Raw genomic sequence first — 23,558 nt, 5'->3', positions numbered from 1 at the left:
TATTTCCATATGGTTTTGTCAGGAACAAAATGAATGTCCACCGAACCATTACTACATCATTTCTTTGAGGCAACATATTGTCAACTTTGCTGGAAAGAAATATAAAGTTATCTTTAACATCTCTAGCTAACGTTAGCTCCTAGCTGCATTGTTCATCATGTCACCTTGTTTGCTGGGAGTTCATTAGCCTATTTTGTTCTAGTTTTTGTACTTTGGTGATCGTACATCATTGTCTAAAGGGCTCTAGTTAAGCTAACGTTAACTTCTGGAGCTTACCTTCATTAATTTATCTGTAATAATCGCAGAGATAACACAGGTTGGTAAACGTTATGCTGAATGATTCAGTGTATATACTGTAGCACCAAACTAACGTAGAGACACTCTTGGTAAAGATGGTAAAAGGCTGTTATCCTTTTCTCATATTCTAAGCCAAAACCTCAACTTCAGTGGAACTTTATCTTGTTGTCTTTGATGGCGACGGCAACGAAATGCGGTTCACAAGCGTACACTGTGACCTGTAAATCTTAGCTTGTAACTTAAGCTTTTCATCGACCTTCTCAACAATAAAATGATGAATATATCCCTCCAGTGCGTAGTTTAGGCCCTGTTGGTTACTTCTCAATGACATCTGATCGTTATGTCCCCAAAAATCATCAATTGCCTCCTGCGAAATGCCGTGTACTGTGAGATCTGCCATAGCGCCGGTCACTGAATGTTTTTTTTTTTTTTTTTTTTCTTAAAAGATATTTTTTTGGCCATTTTGCCTTTATTGGACAGGACAGGTAAGTGCGAAGGGGGAGAGAGAGAGGGGGGATGACATGCAGCAAAGGGCCAAAGAGCGTGGCTTAGCCATAGGTCAATTACTCCTATTCATCCCCTATGGAGCATAAGGGGCCATATACATGCCACGTCTTTCACCACCTGGAAAACATGAAGTCAGGCGCTGGGTGCTACTTTTGTGCCCTTTTTGAGCTAGCTTTAAAGAGCGCAGTGGCAGGTTGCATCTGAGGTTGCTGAGCAACTTTAACATGAACCGTATCGAAGCCTATTTACCTGAAATCCGAGTGCAGAACTGATATTATTCCAGGCTCTGTTTATAAGTGTGTGGTGTATCATCCATGGGACAGATGACAGATGTAAAGCTCTGGCAGCCCTGCACTAATATGATCAAGTTTTCCATATCACAGACTGATATTCATGGATGAAAGGAAAGATATCTGTCAGCTGTGATTGGTTGGTCCTCATCACATTACATGCGGTGCCCACTGCTGTGTTCCAAAAGTTGAACTCGCTCGATCTCAGAGTTCAGCCATTATGCCCTGAAAAATGAGCCATGACAACATTGCTCTGGTGTTGGAGCATGCCTGCTGTGTGTCTACGTTGAAAACAATGAACTTGAGAGCACAAACAAAAAAAAGTATTTTGCCCCTGGCAACATGCTGCTCCTCTCCCCATGACAGCTGCATCTTTTCCAGTAGATGCATCAGGGTCATTATATGAAAACGTGCCATTTCCCATTCTTAATGTTTGATTTTCAAAGTACTGTTTTAAAACTATGACCCTTTTTGGATTAAATAGATCCTTACCTATTGGTGCTGTGCCATCTCAGGCTATCTTATTTTTTATTTTTTTTCCACATTTAATCAACATGCATATGTCTATTTTGTCAACCTTGTTACGATACACCAATTAATGTTTGAAAATGTCTTAAATGCATAATTACAACAAATCTGATATACTATGAAGGATAAATCTCCCATTGTTACACTGAGTGTGTATGTACAGTGGAAATATTGAGGTGTTTACGTTTTATCCATGGATGAATATACTCATTTGCAATTTACACTTTCACAGCAACTTTCTTTTTAAGAACAGAATATGGAAACAAAACAATAATACCCACATTTCATTCTGTAGATTACTGGTTTCTTTTACTTAGCATATAAAGTGAGTTGATTTGACATTTGTCTTTTCATTTTTTGAATTACACTAGAATATTATACAAGTAACAGGGCTGACACCTCAGTAACAGGGTTGACAACAGTTACCATACTGATAGTTTAAGTTGCAGCTTTAGGTCTCATGAAGATAACGGGACATTCGTAAACCTTTAATTCAACATGACTAATCAAAGAATATTTTGGAGACATATTTATTGAGAGGTTTTAGCATTTTTCAAAACATGAAGGATACTGAAAGGACAGTCACAATGAATTTGATCCATTGAACATGTTTGGCCTGATGACTGCAGTTCATCACTTCTTACCTGAAGTTCAAATTCCCCTCCAGTCACACCGACTGTGCTGTCGTCATATAATGCGGCGGCCACAGGTCTCCTCCTCCTGCCTCCCCTTCACCTCATCCACCTGCTGACAGCCACTTCCGCCATCATTACCTGCTGCGGCTGCTTTGGATGCCAGTGCGGGTGCGGTCACTGATGCTGCCGCTGAAGAAGCTCCACCATAGCCAGCAAACATCTGTTATTTTAACACATTTGGCAGCATCTTTCTAAAGGGCTTGTCTCTGTTTCTCTCTTATTTTTTCCGCACCTCCTTTGAGTTTCTTCTCAATTTTGTCGGTATGCCTGATGGCCAGTCCAGCACTGCCTGAGCAGATCTACAATCTTTCAAATGCTATCTTATCTGTTGTCTTAGATTATGATGTGCCTTTTTGAGTAGATTTTATTCACTTTTAATTTTGCAGTCATTTGAGGTTTTGATGGCTCGATTATACCATCACAGATTCAGGGTTTTACAATTATCACACTATGGATGGAAAAGTTTCATTGTGCCTATCTACATTTGTTAACACAATTATCTAGTTTTCCTTACTTCAAAATTTGTTAAAATATTAATTTTTATAGATTTAATTGTGAAAACCTTCAGTCAAAATTTGTAAAAAAAAAAAATAAAAAAAATTAAATCTTTAAACAAGGGAAGGAACAAGCATAACAGGTTGATATATATATTTATTATTTATATATATATTTTTGTATAATATAATACTATATGTTTCGGTAGTGACAAATTTTGGGAGAGGAAAAACATTCCAAAACAGTCTGAAAATACAATATAAAAATTTACAGTCATTTTACTAGATATGTGACCTTTACATATGGTACAATATATAGAGGGACAAAGTTTTGGAAATAAAACATACAAAATTTCAAAAATATTTCCAACCTAACTTTGCACACATTTGGTAGAATGCCCCATATACATGTAATACAATCACATGCTACATATATGCATATACAGTACATACCTACATACACATACATACAGAGCTGTGGGAACATAGGGCTGTGGGAACATAGGCACGCTCCCACTGGAATGAAGCCTGTGTATTAACCCTTTTCCACTCAAAAGGGCTATTGTAAACCCACAAAAGGGTGCAGATACTGCAACAACTGGTCACACAAAACTTTCAACTTGAGCAGAGAAGACTTTGTTTGCCTGGCAACAAACTGAATGATAAATCAGGTCAATTTAGTTTGTATAGCCATTTCATTCAGAGCTTAGCTAAATGTGCATCACAGTAAAGACAAAAAACAATTACATGGAAAACATGACATATAATACTCTACATAAATAAAACAACCTTTCAGACACCCATACAGCACACACGCACATAGGCTACATAAAAATATTGCACTTTATATCCCTGCCCTGTCCCATTCCTACAGTAGCACTCATACATGGATTACAGCTGAGGGACACAAACACAAAAAGGCACACATACATACACACACACACACACACACACACACACACACAGAAACACTTCAGATTCACACACCAGATCAATTTTTCTTGTGAGACTCACGGCTTTCAAACTTATAAATTTCAATTTGAAATAGGCTAGTCAGTTAGGACTCGGGAGCACAGAAGCTATATATTTTTTTCTAATTTGTTATTCCTTTTTTTAAACTATTACAGCTACATTGCGAAACATTTAATCACAAGATTTTATCCTTGCTTTTATTTCTTTAATTTATTCAGTCAGATAAATTGTAATTAAAAACACACTATAGATTTTGAAGTTGAAGTTTTGAAAGACATCAACACAATATTGTACAACTTTGTATCATTTTACAGGGCCTTTTTTGTTTGGTCTCCTGGGGTCCGTTTCACAAAGCAGGTTTAGTGAAAACTCAGAGTCTGTTAACCTTGAAATGAGGGAAACTGAGTTTTCTGTTTCAAAAAGGGAGGTAACTCAAACCAGAGAAAGAGGGGTAACTCTAGCCTGTTTCAGAGAGAGAGGTAACTTAAGCTCTCGGTCAGTTACCATAGTGACAGACTCTATGAACCTAACCTGGTCGGGACCAGGTTTTTCTCAATGAACCTTGAGTTTCTCTCTGTCTCCGCCCTCTTTCAGAGCCACACACTCCATTTGATTTCCTCATTCATTCAGTCAGCAGGCGAGTTTTGGCGTAGCCTACTTCTGCCGTCTGTCATTTTAAAAAATCATTTAAAAAAATCACACTCTTAAAACTGCTGGGTTAAAAAACAACCCAACCTTAACCTCTGCCCTGGGTCACTATTGGACAGAACACGTGCTGGGTTGGTTTGACCCAGGCACTGAGTTATGCCATTTAACCCAGAATGCTGGGTTGTTCATTTGACCCAACCAAGAGAGTAGAATGAACTCTATTGTTGGTTTAAATATTACCCATATACTGGGTTATTTTATTTTACCCAACCTAGTGAGTAAAATTAACTCTACTGCTGGGTTAAATATGACCTATACATTGGGTTATTAATTAACTTTAATCTAGTAAGTGAAATGAACTCTATTGGTCGGTTAAATGTTACCAATACACTTACTTCCTGTCTAATTTCCCATAAACACACACTACACAACAAAGGTAACTGTAAATGAGATTTCATTTTCGTTTTTTAAAATTACATCAACGCATACAAATTTACCACACACACACTTCCCCTCTCCCAGACTTACACACACTGCCACAAGCACCACATACAGCATTGCACCTTTCTGCAAACAACGAATACGTTACATTTGCATGTCTCATATGTATCATGTCAATGTTTCTAAAGCTGACTTTGCCAAGCTGCCACAGACCACTGCAGATGTTTGAGACCAACAAAAAACAAAACTGGTTGCAATTTAGCGAGTCTTTTCTTTGTTTCCAGCATTTTTTCAGCATTCGCAACATGACAGTGCAGAAACTTTTAATGCCAACATATTTCTTGGTTGACACATATTTTTGTGCAATAAAACTTTTTTCAGTCACACACACACACACACACACACACATCTATTTGCACACATACCATTGTCAATTTAAAAAAAAAATACCATTGGATTCTCATTTTCATAAAATGCATATGGTGGAGCTTCTGGAGTTTCAGCTTGAGAAAGCCCAAAATCACAATACGTACAGAATACAAAATGCAAACAGTGGTTTTTGGGTCTGCCGACACAAAACAAAATACTGCAGAAAAAACAAACAGGAAATCTGACATCAGAGCGCAGATGACAACATGACTCTGGGCGCTCCAACTCTGACCAATCAGTACCATTAACAACTTTTGGCAATGGAAACACTGTGTCTAACTAATGAAATGTGTAACATGTACATGTGTAACTAAAATCAACTGAACCAGACTGTTTGGTCGAACAGTTCAACAGCATATCATTATAGAAAAAATTACAAATCTAAACAGTGCTTCCACAAACAGAATACATTTTAACGAACTCTAAGTGTGCCCAGCAAAGATACTTGTCCTAAGAAACTTGACAGAGGGGGACTCATGTCCATCAATGTGATAAATCGCATGTTGCAGAAACTCCCAGGTAGAGAGGCACTGCTTAGTGTAGTTAAGGTCAAAAACAAAAAAAGCCTTGAAACACAAATCGACAGCGCCCAGCAGCGAGTCCGTTTCGATTGCATGCCCTGACAAAATGGTGAAGGCCTGGGATGTTATCCTCTCCTGTCTCTGCATTTTGCAGGTAGTCCACCATGTTGGTCCCCACCTGTTAATCACACAATTACAACAAATTGGCATACAGTATATTGTTAATAGATGCACAATATGAACAGGGATGTGATTTACAATTTCACCTCAACTTTAATTTTCTCATTCATCTGTTTAGTTTTACATTCACAGCTTGTAATTTTTTGCTTCTAAATTACCTAAATTAGTATCATAGTTGTCAAGCATATCAAGCAGTATAAACATCCACCTTTACTGAAGTATAAAAACCAGGGTTTCCGCTACATGTAATTGATCGTGACGCACCGTCACAGCAAAATAAAAGCCGCCACACCTTAAAAACAAGTTGTTGTTGTTGTTGTTTTTAATGTGAAAACAATGTTAAGTAGTATATTGTATGAATGGATATATAGGTTATATAGATACATATATAGCCTATTATTTACGCACATATTGACCATAATTAGTTTGAAATTAAATTTCAAATATCATTAAAATGTTTCACTACGCTTTGAAAAACATGCACCGGAATCGCCTGTCTGCATAAGTGCTGCAGCTGCTCACACAGGACCCCGTAGTATTTTAAATTATTTTCAAAAGAAGAGGAAAGTTCCCGAGGAGGAGAGTCAGGTAACAATAGATAAGGAGGCTCAGGCTTGCTGATAAGCAGTGTTTAACTTTTGATTTAACACTAACAATTTAAACCCTCGGCGTGCACTGCAGCGCAAGCAGACAGATGCGCGACTCAGAGCAGCATGTGTCACTGACACCAGACTCAGAGCGCAGCGGACCGGTGAAAAATGTCACCATCAGCATATTATTTTACATCAATAAAATCTATTTTATCATTATTTTGAGTCACATTGTTGAAAGAATTTAGTCGTCTGTGTTCAAGCAGGATAATAGGTCTCCATTCATTGCACATTGGGCTTTCTATTTCCTTGTCGGAGATGCGGGGTTAGTGTTGCATTCAAGGTCCCCCCTAAAAAAATGGGAGAAAAAAAGGCAGAATATTCAAAAAAAAAATTAACAATCGAATCCCGTGCCATCGAACGAAGCTTCGAATTTTTTGGGTCAGCCCTAGTGAAGACAGACCTGAGGAACAGGCTGCAGGGGGATCATCTGGCAGCATGCCTCCTACTCGGAATCAATGGGCCACCTCTGGCTGAGTTCCCATACAACAGCACATTAGAACTCTTTTTCAAAAAAGCAAGAAAAATAATACTCTCAGCCAGGCTGCAAACTATGCCATTAGATTTACAGCTGTACAGTTGTGAAATTTTGTTTTTTTCCAGTGTTCATGTTCTGCTGGTTGTGGACTCAGTTGAAAAACAAATAAATAATTTATTCATAAACATTCTAAGTTGCCATAATCATACATTTTTTTGCTGCTGCAGCGGCAGCAGTCCCCCTCCCCTACAGCCCACCACCACAGCTTCAAAAAATCCGAGGGGAAACCCTGAAAACTAAAGCAAAACTTACTGGTTGCATCTTAATAAAGGATCTCCGGGACTCCTCAGTGGTGGGTCTGACGACTTTTCCTCCATCCTTGTAGATGGACTGGGGGAGCAGAGTTGGCAGGACCGTCAAAGCTCTCTCACTGTTAGCAACTAAACAATTTGAGCATAAAACATAGTGTTATATTAATATTTAAATAGTATGGTCAAGCAGTAGCTCATGTTGTTGGCTGAAAACTCCCTTAGCTATGATATAATCACAACATATCATGGCCTGAAGTGAGCTATGGCTTTTCTAAAACTGTTACCAAGTATGGCAATATATTAGTTGGAGACACATTTCAATTTAAACCACTTAATAAACATGTTCGTACTACTACTTCTTGTTTTACTGCTGTGGATGTATAAGGCTTGGGTTAGGGTTAGGGCATTTTACTCGCATTTGCGACTAAAAATAGTTTTGTGTGAGCAAAAGAAATCATTCTGGAGCATGCTGTGGAAGTACAGATTTCAACCAGCAGCAGAAACGAAAGGCTAATCCTGCCGGCTGTGGGTTGAACAGGGGTCACAGACAGGAATACGGCGAAATACGGTGGCCTGGTGCTCCACGGCGCAAGATAACGGCTTACCGGTGATGGAGAAGTCCGGCTCCAGGTCCAATAATTTCCTCTTCGTTGGTGTCATGACTCATGACTGCCCAAAAATACCTGAACAGCCGAGCTGAGGCGACACACAGGTATGTGACGTGTCAGAGAAGAAACGAGCCGTTCGCATTTCTCTTCTCTGGCAGGTAAAGGTCCACAAACCTCACCGCACTTAAGGGACTGTTCTTTACTTGTCAGGGGAGGAGGGTGGCTGGTTGATTTTTATTTTATTTATTTATTTTATTTTGATCCCCCCATGTTAATCACTTATTGATGCTGTTTTTGAAGTATGAATAAGTCAATAAGTAATTTATTCCATTTAAATATCATTGATGTATTATAGAAAAGTGATTTATCTTTTTATAAATGACAAAAGGCACATCTGCCTCATTTTTGCTGTGGTATCCTGATACTACTCAGAACCGTGATACTTTCACTGGTATCATACCGTGGGTCCCAATTTTAGTACCGTGACAACACAAATTTAATGTCTCAAATGCATTCTATGCAACTGCATTCCAGTTTTTCAGTATTTCAATACTAAGGCAAACAGCAAAGTAGCATTTACCAATTGATAACGGGTTGGAAGTCTGAAATACAGTCTAATTTCAAAAATATCGAAACTGTTTCTTGTTGTTTTTTTTTAAAATAGATTATGACATTACTACAGGAAATAGCTTACCGGGTGTCATGTCATCCAGCACCAAGTGCAGTTTTCCCTCTCGCTGGGCATATGCAAGGATTCTGTCACTGACAGCAGCCCATTTTTCAAAAAGTTTCGGTGCTGCTTCTGGATAAAGCTGCTCGAAGTCTTGTGATATCTGATAAATTTTGAAAACATGGAGAACAAATGTAACTACAACAACAGTGTTTGTAGAAAGGATATGGGCAAGCTTGAGGCACCTGATAGGATGATGAAGAGATGTAAATTTGATAGATCGATCAGTATATTTTTTGTGGTTTGTTTAAAAAAAATTGAAAAAGGGAATATACCTCTAAAGCACATACATACTCTATCATTTGTATATTTTCAATAAATATATCTATACAAAAAAAAACTTGCTCTGCAGGGAAACACATGCAGAGAGACATTTTCTGGTATTAACGCCCCTTTTGTAAATTGTGACGCGATCTATCCTGTTTAATTTAGGTGTACTTATGCTGTAGTTTTTCTAAAAACTTGTTAGACATGTCATTCAGTACCAAGTTGGTTTCATTATGCTACCTCATTAACAGTAAGTCTCCACACACGGGTCACCTGCTGTTGAGAAAACAGAATTGTGGATGAAAAAATTCAAAAACACGATGCTGACAAAAAGAAAGTTAACAGAGCTGACAGGGAGAGAGAAACAGAGAGAGGGTGGGACAAGCTGGTGTGTGCAGTAAGAGAGAGGTATAGGTGTATATGCGTGGGGAAGAGATGAATTAAGCAGATTAAAGCAGTTTGTGGGTAAACACTAAAAGGTGGAGAATTAAGTAGAAATAAAATGGTGAAATAAGAAATAACCTTATTAGAAATAGGGTAATGTAGTCTTTGAGATACATTATTTCATGAGCTTGCTCTGACGGCCAATTTCCACCAGATGCATGTTGGTTGCGTCTGCGCTCCGGCACGGCAGCGGAGCCGATAGGATTCCATTCTAGTCAATGTGTGTGTTTCCACCAGCTGTGGCTGTGCTGCGTTCCAGCTCCGTCACAGCTCTGGCACCCCGCAGCCCTCCGCAACAGATACGCAGGACTTCTATTTTTGCTGGACGCCGGAGCACAACGCAGCAATTCCGCACAGAGCAGATCATGCGGGGCAGGAAGTCGTGCATAGAAACACAATAAAACATCAGGTTAATTTTCAAAATAAAATACACAGTGTTCACAGCGGATCATATTTCCCTGCACTACACCATGAAAACTACATAATGGGCAGAGGCAGGCCTGAAGTCAACAGGTCAGAGGTTTTCAGACATCATTTCACCCCGTTGACACCATGGACGAGGAGATATTAATCATGGAGGTGCACCCAGATGTCTTCCGGCGGAGCTGCACCGCACCGCACAGCAAACGCAGCCGGTGGGTATTGACGGACGGCGGAGCACGCAGCGGATAACCAGCGCTGCCGTTCCGCAACAGACACGCATCCAGTGGAAATCTGGCGCAATACTATTTTCTGAAACCCATCAGCAATCTTTTATCAAGGTCAATAAATAAAACAAACAAAACCACAAAAGCAAAATGATTTACCATGCCAGGGTTGTCGACAAGCCTGGGGAACGCCTTCAAGATTTCCGGGATGCTTTTGGACCCATTGCTGCGAATCCACTTGCCTCTGTATATAGCTGTTTCCCTCATATAAGCTTCTACTTCAGAGACTGGAAACTTGTGGACCTTCAACCAGTCAACCTTCTCTTGGAGTTTTTCAGGAGGCAAAACAGATTCTGTTGAACAAGGATGATAAAGTACAAACATGAAGCTAGTATTGTTTCCAGTAAAAATGTTGTCAAGCGTGCCAAGTGCATCACATGTAGAAACTCAAACTAAAGACAAAGTGTGTTTTTAGTTCCAAATGAGTGACAGTCTGTGACAGACAGACTAACTGATGGTGCCTTTTATCTTGTGTTTACTAGTTGACTAATGGCTTCAACTTTTTTCATCTAAAAAGTTGGGTGCGGGTTATAGACCGGTGCGACCTATAGACCAAGGTAAATGCTGACATAGGTAATTTGACCCACAAGATGGCACTACGTTAGGCTGACCAAACGTCCTCTTTTGTCCAGACATGTCCACTTTTCACGTCCCGTCCGGGGCGTCCGGGGGTCTTTTATAAACTGATGATAATGTCCGGTTTTCTGTGTGTTTGTGTGTGTGTGTGTGTGTGTGTGTGTGTGTGTGTGTGTGTGTTAGAGTGTGGCACGGGCAGCATATTTCTGTCCGAACCTGAACCGAGCCCGATATTATTTAATGACCAAAGCACTGAGTTTGTGTCACACAGTGGTTACAGGGTATTTAACAGGCCGGGCATGCGCCGTGGGTGCTCAGCTGCGGAGAGGGAGACCTCCGTGTTTTGAGACGGGAGCGGGAGGTGGGAGGTCCGACACTTCTAACGAGAGGAGAGGGAGAAATAAAACAAAATAAGATAAAATAGGAAAAACCTGTCTCCCTCTTTTATTTTATTTTCAGCGTTTAATCAAGGCGGAGGCGGGCGGCTGGAGGTCCAAGGCTTCCAGCGAGGAGAGAGGTAGAAACAAACAGCCAATGAGTGTGTGTCTGTGTGTGTTCTGTTCAGGTGTTGTCATGTAAATAACAGTGCCCAAGCAATAAACAGGACAGACAATAGGATTTTATTTATTTTTACACTACATTTTCACTGAAAGCTGACCGATGTTGTTATACCGTAATTTTATTTCCTGAAGAGGTTGTTTGGAAAATTGCAATCTGAAAAGTAACCAAAGCTGCTTAAGAGGTTATTGTGTTTTGAATGTGTTTCAAATTAAAAATAAAGGGAAACAGTGTAGGAATAACTTGTATAACGTTTTTATTAACAAATAGTAATATAAAACCTTGTTTTCCCTGTTTGAGACCTTAAAAAATAGACTGCGACTTATATGCCAGTGCGACTTATATTCTGAGTTTACGGTATTAGTCGACGAGGAAAATCTTAAAGTCTGCGTAAAGTAAATTCTGCTATTTTCTTCGAAACACATTAAATAGGTCATAAAAGTACTTCTCAAAATGTGTAAAAAAGCCTTTCAACCATTTACAATGGAATTGTGGAGCTGGGCTCCACAAACTGTGTTTCTAGGTTTCAATTTTCTGGATTTAATGGGCGGGCCTTAAATCATAGCCGCGTTACGTAACAGAGCTATCCCTGCTACAAACACGCCCCCTGAGGCTGTAGCAGTATAAATTGTACCTTGTACAGTAGGTGGCGGTATGCACCTGGAAGTTGTTTGCAATCTGCCAATAAATTGAGAGAAGAAGAAGAAGAGGCAGTAGTATCGAAAACCAGCAGTTTCACTATATACATATATCACATTTTTCACGTCACTATATCACCGTTTAAACTAATCTGATTTTTGTAAAGTGTATAAACACAATGATTGAACAAACATTACTATTTCTGTGTGCACGTTTTATAATTAACATGGTTATTATAGATTAGCTGGGCTAACCGTTAGCTGTTAGCCGTTAGCAATTAGCCGTTAGCAGTGTCTGTAATAACTCAATAAACGGTCCGTGAAAAAAATATTTTTTCCAGCGGATGTCTTAGTTACAACATGATTGAGCAAGCAAAGCAGTTTTGTGTTGCTATGTGTGGTATTTATTCAGTTTTGGGAAATCACAATGTCTACAAAGCATCAGTGGCTGCAGCTGACAGGGACAGCTAACAGCAGCAGAGCTAACATCAGGACGTCATCTGTTAAAAGCCTCCCGTTGTCGGGTACGACATGAAACTACTCCAGTTAGCTCAACCATGTTGTAACTAAGACATCCGCTGGAAAAAATATTTTCAGTCAGTGGAGCCGAACCGACACTCTCCCTCCCTGGATTACAACCCCCGTTCCGCCGGCTGCCGGTGTGGGGTTACGTCTTTGTACAGTACATGGAGGCAGCTTCCCTCCCGCGAGTGGGCGTGGACTGAATGGCTGCTGCCTGGAGTCATGAGACAAGAGAGGCTGCAGACATACACCTCCGGACACGCCCCCAGCGTTTCACAGCAGAGAGAAGTGCTTGTTTTTCCATGATTTTGAGAGCTAATTTTATATACTTAGCAATTTTTTTAATCTTTCAAATTTGGCTCAGTGATTAATGACACATATTTCTGTGATGTGACAAACTTATAACAGACATTTTTTGCTTCTTTACACGGACTTTAAGTCGTGGCCAGCCCTTGTAGAAAGAGACCTGCAATGATGACTCAAACATTGCAAGAGGTCATTTTAATGCAAAACATTTGCATAATATCGCATAATGTAATTTTAGCTCCTGGAACAACTAAACCCCTACCAGAAAATTAGGATAATGGAAACTGTAAATTGAATGGAAATCATGATCCAGTACCTGGTATACAGACAGTATGGTTCTCCTGCAGTTCCTGGTGACGTGGTCGGTTCAGTTTTCTCAAGCGCTTTCTGACATTCCTCAAGCGCTCCTCGAGGAACCCTGTGGCAGGTCGCTGTTTTCGGCCAGGGGTGTACCAAGCTCCCTGTAACATTATATTCAATTCAGCCAGGTTGGGTGAGGTGTATACCACAAAGAGATGACAGCAAGAGATTTTAAGGAGCAATCAACAATTTTCTTTGAAAATTATGTTCTTCTAAATATTGTTTGTGTTTGAAAATAACCAATTTTACAATTCATGGAACTCAATACTAACAACCCTCCCCGACCTCTTGCATTTTTAAGGGGCTGCCCTTGTACACAGTAAGACCCATAATGTGTACTGCTAAACCTACAAAACAACTACATATTTGAAAAACATATTTTAGTACATAAATATTCCTCTTTATGCATATGGGAGGGGCTAGAAATGACTGATTACTCCTTTTACGTGTAGTTGAATCAACTTACATAACCATTGCCGGTATCATCTTTGAGACATGGAAATTCATACACCAATGACATGGCAAGTGCTTTCTTGGTGTCTGAGGATGGCCTGTTTAGACAAAAGCAGTTTGTCAAAGAAGCAAGCAATATGATAGTCTACTGCAGAAGGCTTCGGTGAAAGCAGACACACCCTGACACACCAAGCCGATGGTCAGCCGTCAGTCAATGCCAGGCTGTCGATAAGTGTTAGTGCCCATCGTCTTGGCAGTGTGTCTTGCACGTCGGCACAAGACAACCGTTTGTCGGCAGCTTTTCGGACGATTCAACATGCCATAATGCCCCCTTCTACCGCATGGACACTTTGGCATGCCCTGTTTTGGCAGTTACGGATTTCCTCATTTAAAACTACATGCGAAGCAGCAAATAAACAAACTCATGTTTCCCAGTGTCTCTTTCATCATGTCGGACATCATCAGTAACTCCAGACTTCTCCCACTCTCGCATATAACGTCCTCTATCGTCTCATATTCATACATATTCCATGTATGTACTGGGAATAATCCCCCTGCTTATTGTCTCATTCCCACAGTCTTCTCCCACTAAAAGCGCAATTTACCAAGAGAGGCAGGTAGATAAATAAAGTTTGGAAGGACATACAGTTAATCTTTATGGGTTATAGTGATGCCGAATTGACAAAAAGACTGCTGACATACGGTGCCTTTTATCTTGTGTTTCAAGAGTTATGGGTTTTCACATGTTTTTGGCATAAAGCAACTGAAGTGGTGTGGAAATGGTAGGCTATGGGCTAACGCCAGTTCACCATAGCAACAGGTTTGTTCGCTTCCGGTTTCCCTTTTTTTGCATGACGAATACAGACGACCGCTACCTGTGTCGCCTGTGCAACTTTTTGGCAGAAACAAAGGCGACGTGAGGCGACAAAAGCCGCTAGTTCTTTGGCATTGACTTGGTGTGTCTGGGCCTTTATATGTTGAAAAGTGTTCGTGAAATCAGCTGGTTTAATGTGTGGATGAAATGTGCGTCATAAACACTTGGTAACACAGGCCAATTAATATGCAGCTCACTCACGTTTCACCATTGTTTTCCAGCAGACCGTGGGATACAAGGAGTCTTACGAGTAGCCTTCTGTGCTTGCTGGTAATAGATTGCTGTTCATCCAAACTCTTTACTATTGCTTTCCCCTCCAGAGTGCCATTCAAAATTTGACGAATTGCCTATAGAAAAACAGAATGAATCACAATTAAATTGTGACATGACCTCTCTGCAAGGACTACATTTTCAAGTATTTTCAAGTAACTTCAGAAGCAATTGTGAATACAAATAAATGTTACATTAAAGCTGCAAGCAGCGATGAACAAGCACTCGCACCCCAGTGTTCACATGTTGCACAACGGCCACAACCTTATTGCCAGATGACAACTGGTTGACAGTGCTCTGAATTTTCATGTGTTCTGGACACTGCATGAAGGAGTTAAATGTCGCTTTGTATGTCCACTACATAATACCTTGAAAATTTCACGTAAATCAAATGATGACTGTCAAAAGCCCTACTTCCTGTTGCCAATAGGTGGCGATGTCCTCAGGGCATCTTATCAAACGTGAAATTTGGGGAAGAGTGGACAATGTATATTTGAGTTACAACAACTTCCTGTTTCATGGCAATTTGAAATTGCTCTGATTAATTCTTTAGGAAGAGTTGTGAATGAGAGAAGTGCAATGCCTGTAAATGGCAAAGAATGCACTAGAAATTGCAAACCAAATTCAAAATGGCTGACTTCCTGTTGGATTCTGAATATGGAAAATATGAAAACTCAAGAAAATCAGCACAGATGTCAGAAGTGGTGAAAATGGCAAAGTTCTGCAGTGATTGGGCTTGGGCATGGTCAGTAGGCTCTATAGCGCCCCACGTGCACCCCCATTGGGATAAAGTTGCTTTGATTTTCACAAAAATTAGTGGTATCATCACTCTCATCATAAAGAACATATTTCAAAAAAATGTTTGAGATTTTTTCTGGCAGGAAGTCGGCAATCTTTCAAGCTTTAATTTTAAATGTTCGAACACGTTTGAGGCCTTTAGGATGCTCCAAAACTCATGAAACCTTGCACCAATGTTTGAACTGATAAATATTTTGATTTGATGTCTTATTTGGGCTTGGATATGGTTGGCTCTATAGCACCCCCTGATGACTTTAATAATTTTTGGAGATACTCAAAAACCCATGAAAACTGGCAGATGTGTTATACATATTAAAAATTGTGAATCTCAGGATTGGTTGTGACCATTCATCGCTGCTTGCGGCGTTAGTTAGCACTGTATTTTCATGTAGGTTTTCTTCATAGAGATACTTACAAATGTCGGATAAAGTTGCACAGTCACGCTGAGAGAATCTGTCGGTATGGATTCCACCGTCCCCATCTGCAGTGATTCTACTAAACTATGACTCTCTTCAGAACTTCGAGGGTTGCTGGAAATGGTAACCTAGAGTCATAATTTAGAAAGTATTCAAAAATCTTCTTGTATTTAAAACATACAGATAATATGATAAAGTACAAAGTTATTCACATATTTGGCAAAATATATTGAAGTGCACTGGACATGAAACCTACATGTGCCATATACAGTTGACTACTTACCAAGCAACTTCAAACTCGTTTACAGGGCCGGGATCAAGCAAAGTCATTATAAATCTCCATAAATCCAACTCAAAATGGCTTGGCTACCAAACTTCAACAATCAGCACGAGAGCCAATGTGTGCAGTTCATAGAAGTTATTAAGTAAGCATAATTTTCCCTCAGGGTTTCGAGTCAAACTAGCCAAGGCGGTGCACAAGCCGACCCAGTGACTAACCCCACTGGCACCGTTAATGCATGCTCAATGGCACCAGTTCCATACAGGACTCCTTGGTGGCACATGCCAAGTGGAAATCTCAAACTAGCCAAGGAGGTGCACAAGCCGACCCAGTGACTAATCCCACTGGCACCGTTAATGCATGCTCAGTGGCACCGGTTCCATACAAGACTCCTTGGTGTCTATTGTTTATCCCTAGAGTCACTGTCCTGCTCAAAGACTGCACTGCATTGGTTGCCTACATGTTGGCTTGGGCAAGGGAATGCTGTAGGACAAAACAGGTGTGAGCCCAATGCTGCAGGTGTTCTTAACTTGTCATGGCTGGCTTTTTGAGTGCAGTTTTGCTTGCCAAAATACTGCAAGAACACCAATATGAATACTTACCTTACCATAACAACCTTTTAAAAAATGCCTATACTCAACTGTTGTACAAACCACAAAACCACAAGAACTAACTGTGATGGAAGCAATGAAGAGTAATAGGAATGGAGGGCTGTGTGACGGCGGACAATATGAAGCAAGGCAGCATGATTTCAGTCTGTTGGCTGCTCCAATGCTCTGTGATGTCGGCAAAACCACTTTTGAATCAGACAGTGGTACAACATCCGTCCACTGTGATTGACTCCTCAGCTGATAGCGCCGTCAGCAGCCCAGCAGGAGAACTATAAACAGGACATGATCTATGAAAGATCTTGCGATCATATGGAGTTCCTCCAAAGACTGTCATACTCATGGTGACGTTCTATCGCCAGTTTGAGTGCAGTGTTATAGTCGACAGAAACCTGTCAGAATGGTTCCACGTGGAGTCTGGTGAACGACAGGATTTATCATTTCTCCAATCCTCTTTCCGGTTTCATCGACTGGATCATGCAGAAGGCAACAGCTGACAAATCCAAGGCATTCAGGGGACTCTCTTTTCCCAACTTGAAGACCTGGACTTTGCCGATGACCTAGCTGCTCTCTTCTCAAAAGCACAACTGCAGGAGAAACATGACAGGCTGAACACATTCACCAAGCAAACAGGTCTAAACATCAGCACCTCCAAAACTTAAGTGATGTGCCAACCCAGATGCACCCATCACAGTGAACAGTGACCCACTTGACTATGTTGAAGTTTTCACCTACCTTGGCAGCCCTATCAGCAAAGACAATGCAGCAAAAAAAGGACATCAGAGCAAGGCTTAGGAAGGTACATGGAGCAATTTGCAAGACTTTAGCCCATCTGGAAGTTAAAGCAGTACAGCCTGAGAACAAAGGTCAGACTCTACAAAAGTAATGTCAAACCTATTCTCCTGTGTGGCTTGGAATGCTGGTGTGTAGTAAAAGGTGACACAATGGATGCCTCAGAAAAATAGGCCACGTCTTCGGGCCAAAAAGGATCTCAAATGAAGAACTCTACACAAAGACAAACAGCCAGAGTGTGGTGCTAGAGGTCAAACGCCAGCACATACGATGGCGTGGGCATGTTCTCAGAATGGACCAGAAGTGCATACCAAAGACCGCTCTAAGATGGACACCACCTGGAAAATCCAAACAAGGTCGGCCCAAAACAACATGACGGAGAACTGTGACCCCAAACTGAAAGAGATGGATCTGGCATGTGGAGAGCCCCAACATGTAGCCCAAGACAGGCCCAGATGGAAGCAGATCATCAATGCCTTAACAGGATGCACACTTCAAATCACAGATGACGAAGAAAGGCTTTAGAATGTGAGTCTTGCAAGTAAAACATTAGACTAATGTAGGCTGATTTAGTGGCAGATAGTAGTTTAGTTTAGCTGATAGTAGTTGAATCTTTGTATTGAACAGTCAAATCCGATTTGACTAGGCTAGAGCCCTGATGACCAGAACACAGAATCTTAAAAGACTCTGCATCTAAGTGAAACATACAAAGAGCTGTCATTATCTCTGTAGGACTTCACTGAATGGAGAGTGTGATGGTCCAGGAGAGAACTCTGATCAACAGCAAACACATTACTGGTTGCGGTTACACTGTAGGCAAAAAAGTGCCTCTCAAAACCTTCTGTATCCCACTTTTGGACAACAAGCTTGACTGAGTGATCAAAGACCAGAATAGTTTTCACGAGACCGAACTGGGGCTCACCATCAATGTCGTAAGACAGAAATACTGTCATGCCAGGCTTGTATTGTGTACCATTAACCTTTACCCAAGCTGGTACAAAGGTTTCTGTAAAAGGTGGGATACCTTCAAGACCAGTCTGTACATCACCAAAACCATCCATTACAGCAAGCAAAGTGCTGTGACCTGGGCCAATTTCTGTTTCATTTTTGAACAGAGAACCAGAGAGGAAGGAGTAGCATAGCATCATCTGATGCCGAAATGCCATGGTTTTGCAAATGTTCTTGAAGTTACAGGTGATGTGGCTGATGCGTTTAAAAAAGCCATGTTTGGCCTCAAATCACATACACCAGAACTGGATCAGGGGTCCCAACTTAAGAACTGCGTTGGGATAGTGCACCATGAGGTGATGTTTTGGACGCAGATGCAAACTGGGGTACAGCTCAAAGAACAGAGAGTGATGCTCATCAATGATGGCAGCCAAGTACCTTGTAGCCTCTGGTGTAAGAGATGGAGAGAAAATCATCTCCATGCATTCCAGAAGGAGGAGCAAAAGCTCCCAGTGCTTGTTTTCCTCAGGTATGAGGTCCCCAATCATACACGGCATCAACCTGAGGAGACACCACATTTGGGCTGCAGACTGATGCATTGCTTCTTCAGGATTTTTAAGCTCATGCTTCCCGATCACAGATGGCTTGTTCTTCAGATCAGGAAAGCCATAATCAAAACTTGTGATTCGGAAGTTGAGTTTTTCAAGGGAGAGGTGTTTGTCCTCAATCAGTGAACTGAGTATCAACTTCAGTTCATATGGGCCCACCCCTTCCAACAAGTCATGCATGATGTCTGCAACTTTGTTGTGTGTCACATTGAAGTAGGACAGACTATTCAGAATACTGTCTCTCTTAACACCAGTCTCTGACAGGTTAGCACGATGAACATCTTCAGCATAGTTGGTTTCATTTCTCATCAGTGTAACATCTTCTTTTGTCTGTGTCCTTGTAGTTGTCTTGTGTGCCTTGCACATGCGACAGAAGTAGTTACTGGAGAAGCTCTCAGTGAAACCAAGGAGGGCATTTAAGCCAAGATTGTCCCCACACAACTGGGCAACTGAAAACCGCATTGTACCCTTGAAGTGAGGTGTGTCGAGCAAGATACCATTGACCTCAAGATCCTTAAGTTCCTCGACGATTGGTTGCAGAATACTATCAATGCCATATGTCTTGGCATCATCTGATTTATAAACTGCAGCCAGAAAGTGTGACGACAGTTTTGACAGAAACTCTGGGGGCAGACTCTTGATTGTGAAGTAAAGGAACCCCAACTTGTGCACCACAACCTTTGAACCAAGTGGGTTGACTGTTTCACAGTCATCATTGTACAAGAGAAGTGGAACAGACACTTTGCTGGAGAAGAGAGGATGCTGTTTGCAATACTCACCATCATAGAAGTCTAAAAGGACTCCATTTTCTCTTTGCTGCCAGGCAAAGATGGCATCCAAAGTGCCAGGGATCTCGAGCAATTTAGTCAAGAGTGGTTTCAGCGGAACACGATAAAACACATCTTGAACTGCAACCTGTCGAACTATCCCAGTAGCAGAGTCCCTTCTCTGCACAAAGGAGACTCCAGGCAAAGCCTCCTCTACAGGGTGAATGAAGTTCCCTGACTTTGTAAAATACTGTACCTGTTTAAAGTCTGATTCCAATCCTTTGAAGGGACATACTGCTTCTTCAAAATCATGGACAAGTTCTTGGACCCTTGAATCATCCTCATGACCTAATTGTCCAAACAGAGACAATGTCTTCCTCTGCAGTGAATCAACAATATCTGAAATCAAGCTTGATGTCTGCTGGACAACAAAGCTGACTGTACTGTAGGTCTGTGCTGATTTGGACTTAAGGGTTGCCAAAAACAGAGCAATTCGCTCTGTGATGGTTTCTGGTTCCAACTCATCCCAGTAATCGTTGTCCTCATTACCTTGTGTTGGAATCTCTAAAGGATCTGAAATTTCTTCAGTCTGCATTTCAGCATTTGAGGGAACTGAGAGTCCCTGCAAAGATGCTCTTGTGGCACCCCTGGAATGCTGCTCTGGGCCGTAATGCTGTTCTGGGACAGAATGCTGAAGTAGATGTCTTCTGAAAGATCGAATGTATCCAAAAGTCCGCCGGCAACCATTTTCACAGCATTGAAAGAACGTTGCAGCACTATTTATGCCATGCACTGCCCTCAAGTGGGCAAACAAACCCTTCACATGACCGGGGATTACTTGCCTGCAGCGGAAGCATGTATATGCCATAACTGAACATTCATAGCATCAAAGTTCAGTGGCATAAAGCTAAGTAAAAAAAAGTCAAGGTCTGGAAGTGTCTGATGATCAAACAGAAACTTACCTACTTTATATAAAACCTATAACTGAATTTTACTCACAAGCTCCTTGTGGTGTCGCTGGAATTTGACCCGTTGTCCAACCTTTGGGATGAGGGAGGCGATGGCACTGTCATCCAAAAGCATGAAACTTTCCTCATCCGCTTCCTGGTCTGAAATTCAAAAAGGCAAGACAGAAAACACTAAGAGATAGGGGTGCTCGATTAATCGAATTTTAATCTAGATTACGATTTGGGCTTTCAACGATTATGAAAACAAAATAATCGACATAAAACGATTATGCGCTTCTTGTCAGTTTACTCTCGTTGTCTTGTGTTGCAAATCAAACGCACCTGGAAGCCGCGCATGCACAATACTGCCCCCTCTCCTCCTCTCTTCTATTCACTCAACAAGCAAGTCAAGTAGGTGAACTACGAATAATGCGAGGGGCAGGTGATCGCAGAAGATTTCAAAAACAGCATGCAAAAAATGGCAGAGGGAGAGCGAGAGAGTTTGGTCTATGTGTGTGAGTGCGCGCGCCCCTGTGTGTGTGTGGGCCGAACTCCGCCATGCGCGATACAGAGAGCAGGGGAGAATTGTAAACGCACAACCATGTAGAGACAGAAATGACATGCCGTCGTGTAAACAATATAAGTCATCAAGTGTGCCGCATAATCGTTTGCATAATCATGATTTCGATTTTGACCAAAATAAAGAGAGCGATGCAGATAATTTAGGGTGGTGGTTGTCAAGCTTTTTCACTTTAAGGATCCCTAAATTGACACACATTTTTAACCATTTTATAAGATTTTGTCCCAGGTTCCCCCATCCATTATTACAGAAAGTGTAAGAAATCCAAAATGAATGTACTACTGTACTTTCAATAAAGCAATCGTACTATCAAATTCACAAAAACTCTGTCTGAATACATTGCTCTTCTTAATGGGTTCAGTTGACTATTTTTATCTGCAATTTCCTATGACCTGTATCCCAAACACACACCATGTGAAACTGTACATGGGCAACAGTGCACTCAATGGGTATGGACTAGTTACTTTAGATTGACGATGTGTTGAAGTAAATGCTTAATCATATTGGAGCTGCTTCCTCCCTTGCACAAAATCCCTGCTGACGGTGTTGCATTTTTTGCAAGTTGTGAGCGTTTGCAGTCAGCCATTGTTAAGCATTCCGCATGTTTTGTTGCGTAACAAATAACACCACATTAGGTCCCTGTAGCAGGTCCTGGCAGATGAGAAATACTCACTGCAGTTCACCCAGAAGCGCAACTGAAAAGTTAGGAACCGAAATGCCCTAACAAATACCTGGTTCTTGGAAATTTAGAACCAGTTGCAACTTGGAACCCAGTGGAACACAATAAGTTGCACAATAAACTTAAATATTAGGATCTGACATCAACCTTACCCTGTGGCCACCAAATATCAACTGTAGTTGGCCACCAAGTTTTATTTGATCTCTCTTGAGAAGGAGGCTGCATGTCTCAGTGAAATACTTGTCTAAATAAAGACTAAATTTATAAACAATCCCAATACTGTGAACCTTTGCCAGCACAATGTTACAGTGTTTCTCATTAATTACCTAGACCAGAGGTCAACAACCTTAGGCAAATGTGCCAAAATTGGCATGCAGCAGCTTAGTTTGATCGTTGGTCTCTATAAAGGCTGTGGCTGTAGCTAAATATAGTCCATTTTAAAAACATTACAAATCAATAAAAATGAACTTACCTTCAAAGGTGTCTATCAGGCTGTCAAGCTGCCATTCCCGTAGCTTCTCTCTCACAAAACAGTCCATCAGCATCAGATGAAAACTCAGTCACACACCTTGGATAAAAGTTCAGATTGACTAAGTTAGATTATTTTATTTTTTTTATTTATTTATTTTTTTACAATGACTCAATATGTTTTATTTATTTTTTACATAGTAACCTGTAATTTCTGGCGCTCTTAGTTCAGCAACATTAATGGATATTTCCCTGCTTCCCTTCACTGGTTCCTGTACAGCAGGGTCGGCCTTTTTTTCACTGTCATAATCATTACAAAGCAAAAGCAGCATGTGTATACATTCAGTAGGCTATATCTTCAGTAGCTAGCTAGCTAACCCTACACTTTTCAGGGCTTGATTTTGGTTTTGGAACAGGGAAGAAAGGTATATCTTTTTCCAACCTCTCCAGGTAACAAGTGTCATTAATACATGACGTGCCCCAGGCATAACATTTAGCTCCAAATCCACAAAACCAGCCTGAAAATTAAGGAAATCTCAAACGACTGCATCGGGATTCTGTACCTGATATTAAGTGATCACTACGTTACACAAGTGGAATCCGTTGCCTGTGGGCTCCCACCGCTCAGTTTTCTTCTGCTCGTTTCGTGCACGTTTTATGGCAGTAACGTTAATCCACCTCCGCCGTCTTTCGGGATGTTTCGGGATTCGATAAAACGCTCTCCCCTTCACGTATCGACTGTTCTGATACCCAAGGGCACAACAGTTGTCCGCCATGTTCACTTTTATATGAATACGGCCCGAAGAAGAGAAGAGTTAGCTGTTAGCTGTCAGTTAAGCAGTCAGTTGAACAGCGCACGTTCCTGCCAAAATGGCTGTGTTTAGATTTTGACTGTTGCATGCCGGGATTGCGT

At 41.0% G+C, this 23,558-nt stretch overlaps 1 protein-coding gene across 1 annotated transcript; it reads right to left on the bottom strand.

Annotated features, from left to right (window-relative positions):
- Positions 1-3,027: 3,027 nt before the first annotated feature.
- LOC125888934 (uncharacterized) lies at positions 3,028-23,271 on the bottom strand. The gene is made up of 11 exons (XM_049576592.1): positions 23,209-23,271; positions 22,650-22,745; positions 20,971-21,080; positions 15,968-16,096; positions 14,686-14,831; positions 13,624-13,708; positions 13,114-13,258; positions 10,297-10,490; positions 8,744-8,882; positions 7,443-7,570; positions 3,028-6,000 (listed from the first exon to the last, which is right to left on the bottom strand). Exons 2-11 carry the CDS (start codon positions 22,720-22,722, stop codon positions 5,851-5,853), a joined length of 1,299 nt encoding a protein of 432 aa, XP_049432549.1. The 5' UTR covers positions 22,723-22,745; positions 23,209-23,271; the 3' UTR covers positions 3,028-5,850.
- Between the last annotated feature and the right edge of the window lie 287 nt (positions 23,272-23,558).

Source organism: Epinephelus fuscoguttatus, linkage group LG5, assembly GCF_011397635.1.
Source record: "Epinephelus fuscoguttatus linkage group LG5, E.fuscoguttatus.final_Chr_v1".
Taxonomy (NCBI): domain Eukaryota; kingdom Metazoa; phylum Chordata; class Actinopteri; order Perciformes; family Serranidae; genus Epinephelus; species Epinephelus fuscoguttatus.
This window is presented reverse-complemented; position numbering and strand designations above follow the sequence as displayed.

What these genes read in the sequence shown, in the direction of transcription:
- LOC125888934 (XM_049576592.1), bottom strand. Translation starts at nt 22,722, where the DNA reads ATGCTGATGGACTGTTTTGTGAGAGAGAAGCTACGGGAATGGCAGCTT. An exon ending in CTGGAAAACAATGGTGAAAC is followed by an intron (nt 13,709 to 14,685) that starts GTGAGTGAGCTG and finishes TTGTCTAAACAG; the next exon opens with GCCATCCTCAGACACCAAGA. An exon ending in CCATACTGTCTGTATACCAG is followed by an intron (nt 10,491 to 13,113) that starts GTACTGGATCAT and finishes CTTGTTCAACAG; the next exon opens with AATCTGTTTTGCCTCCTGAA.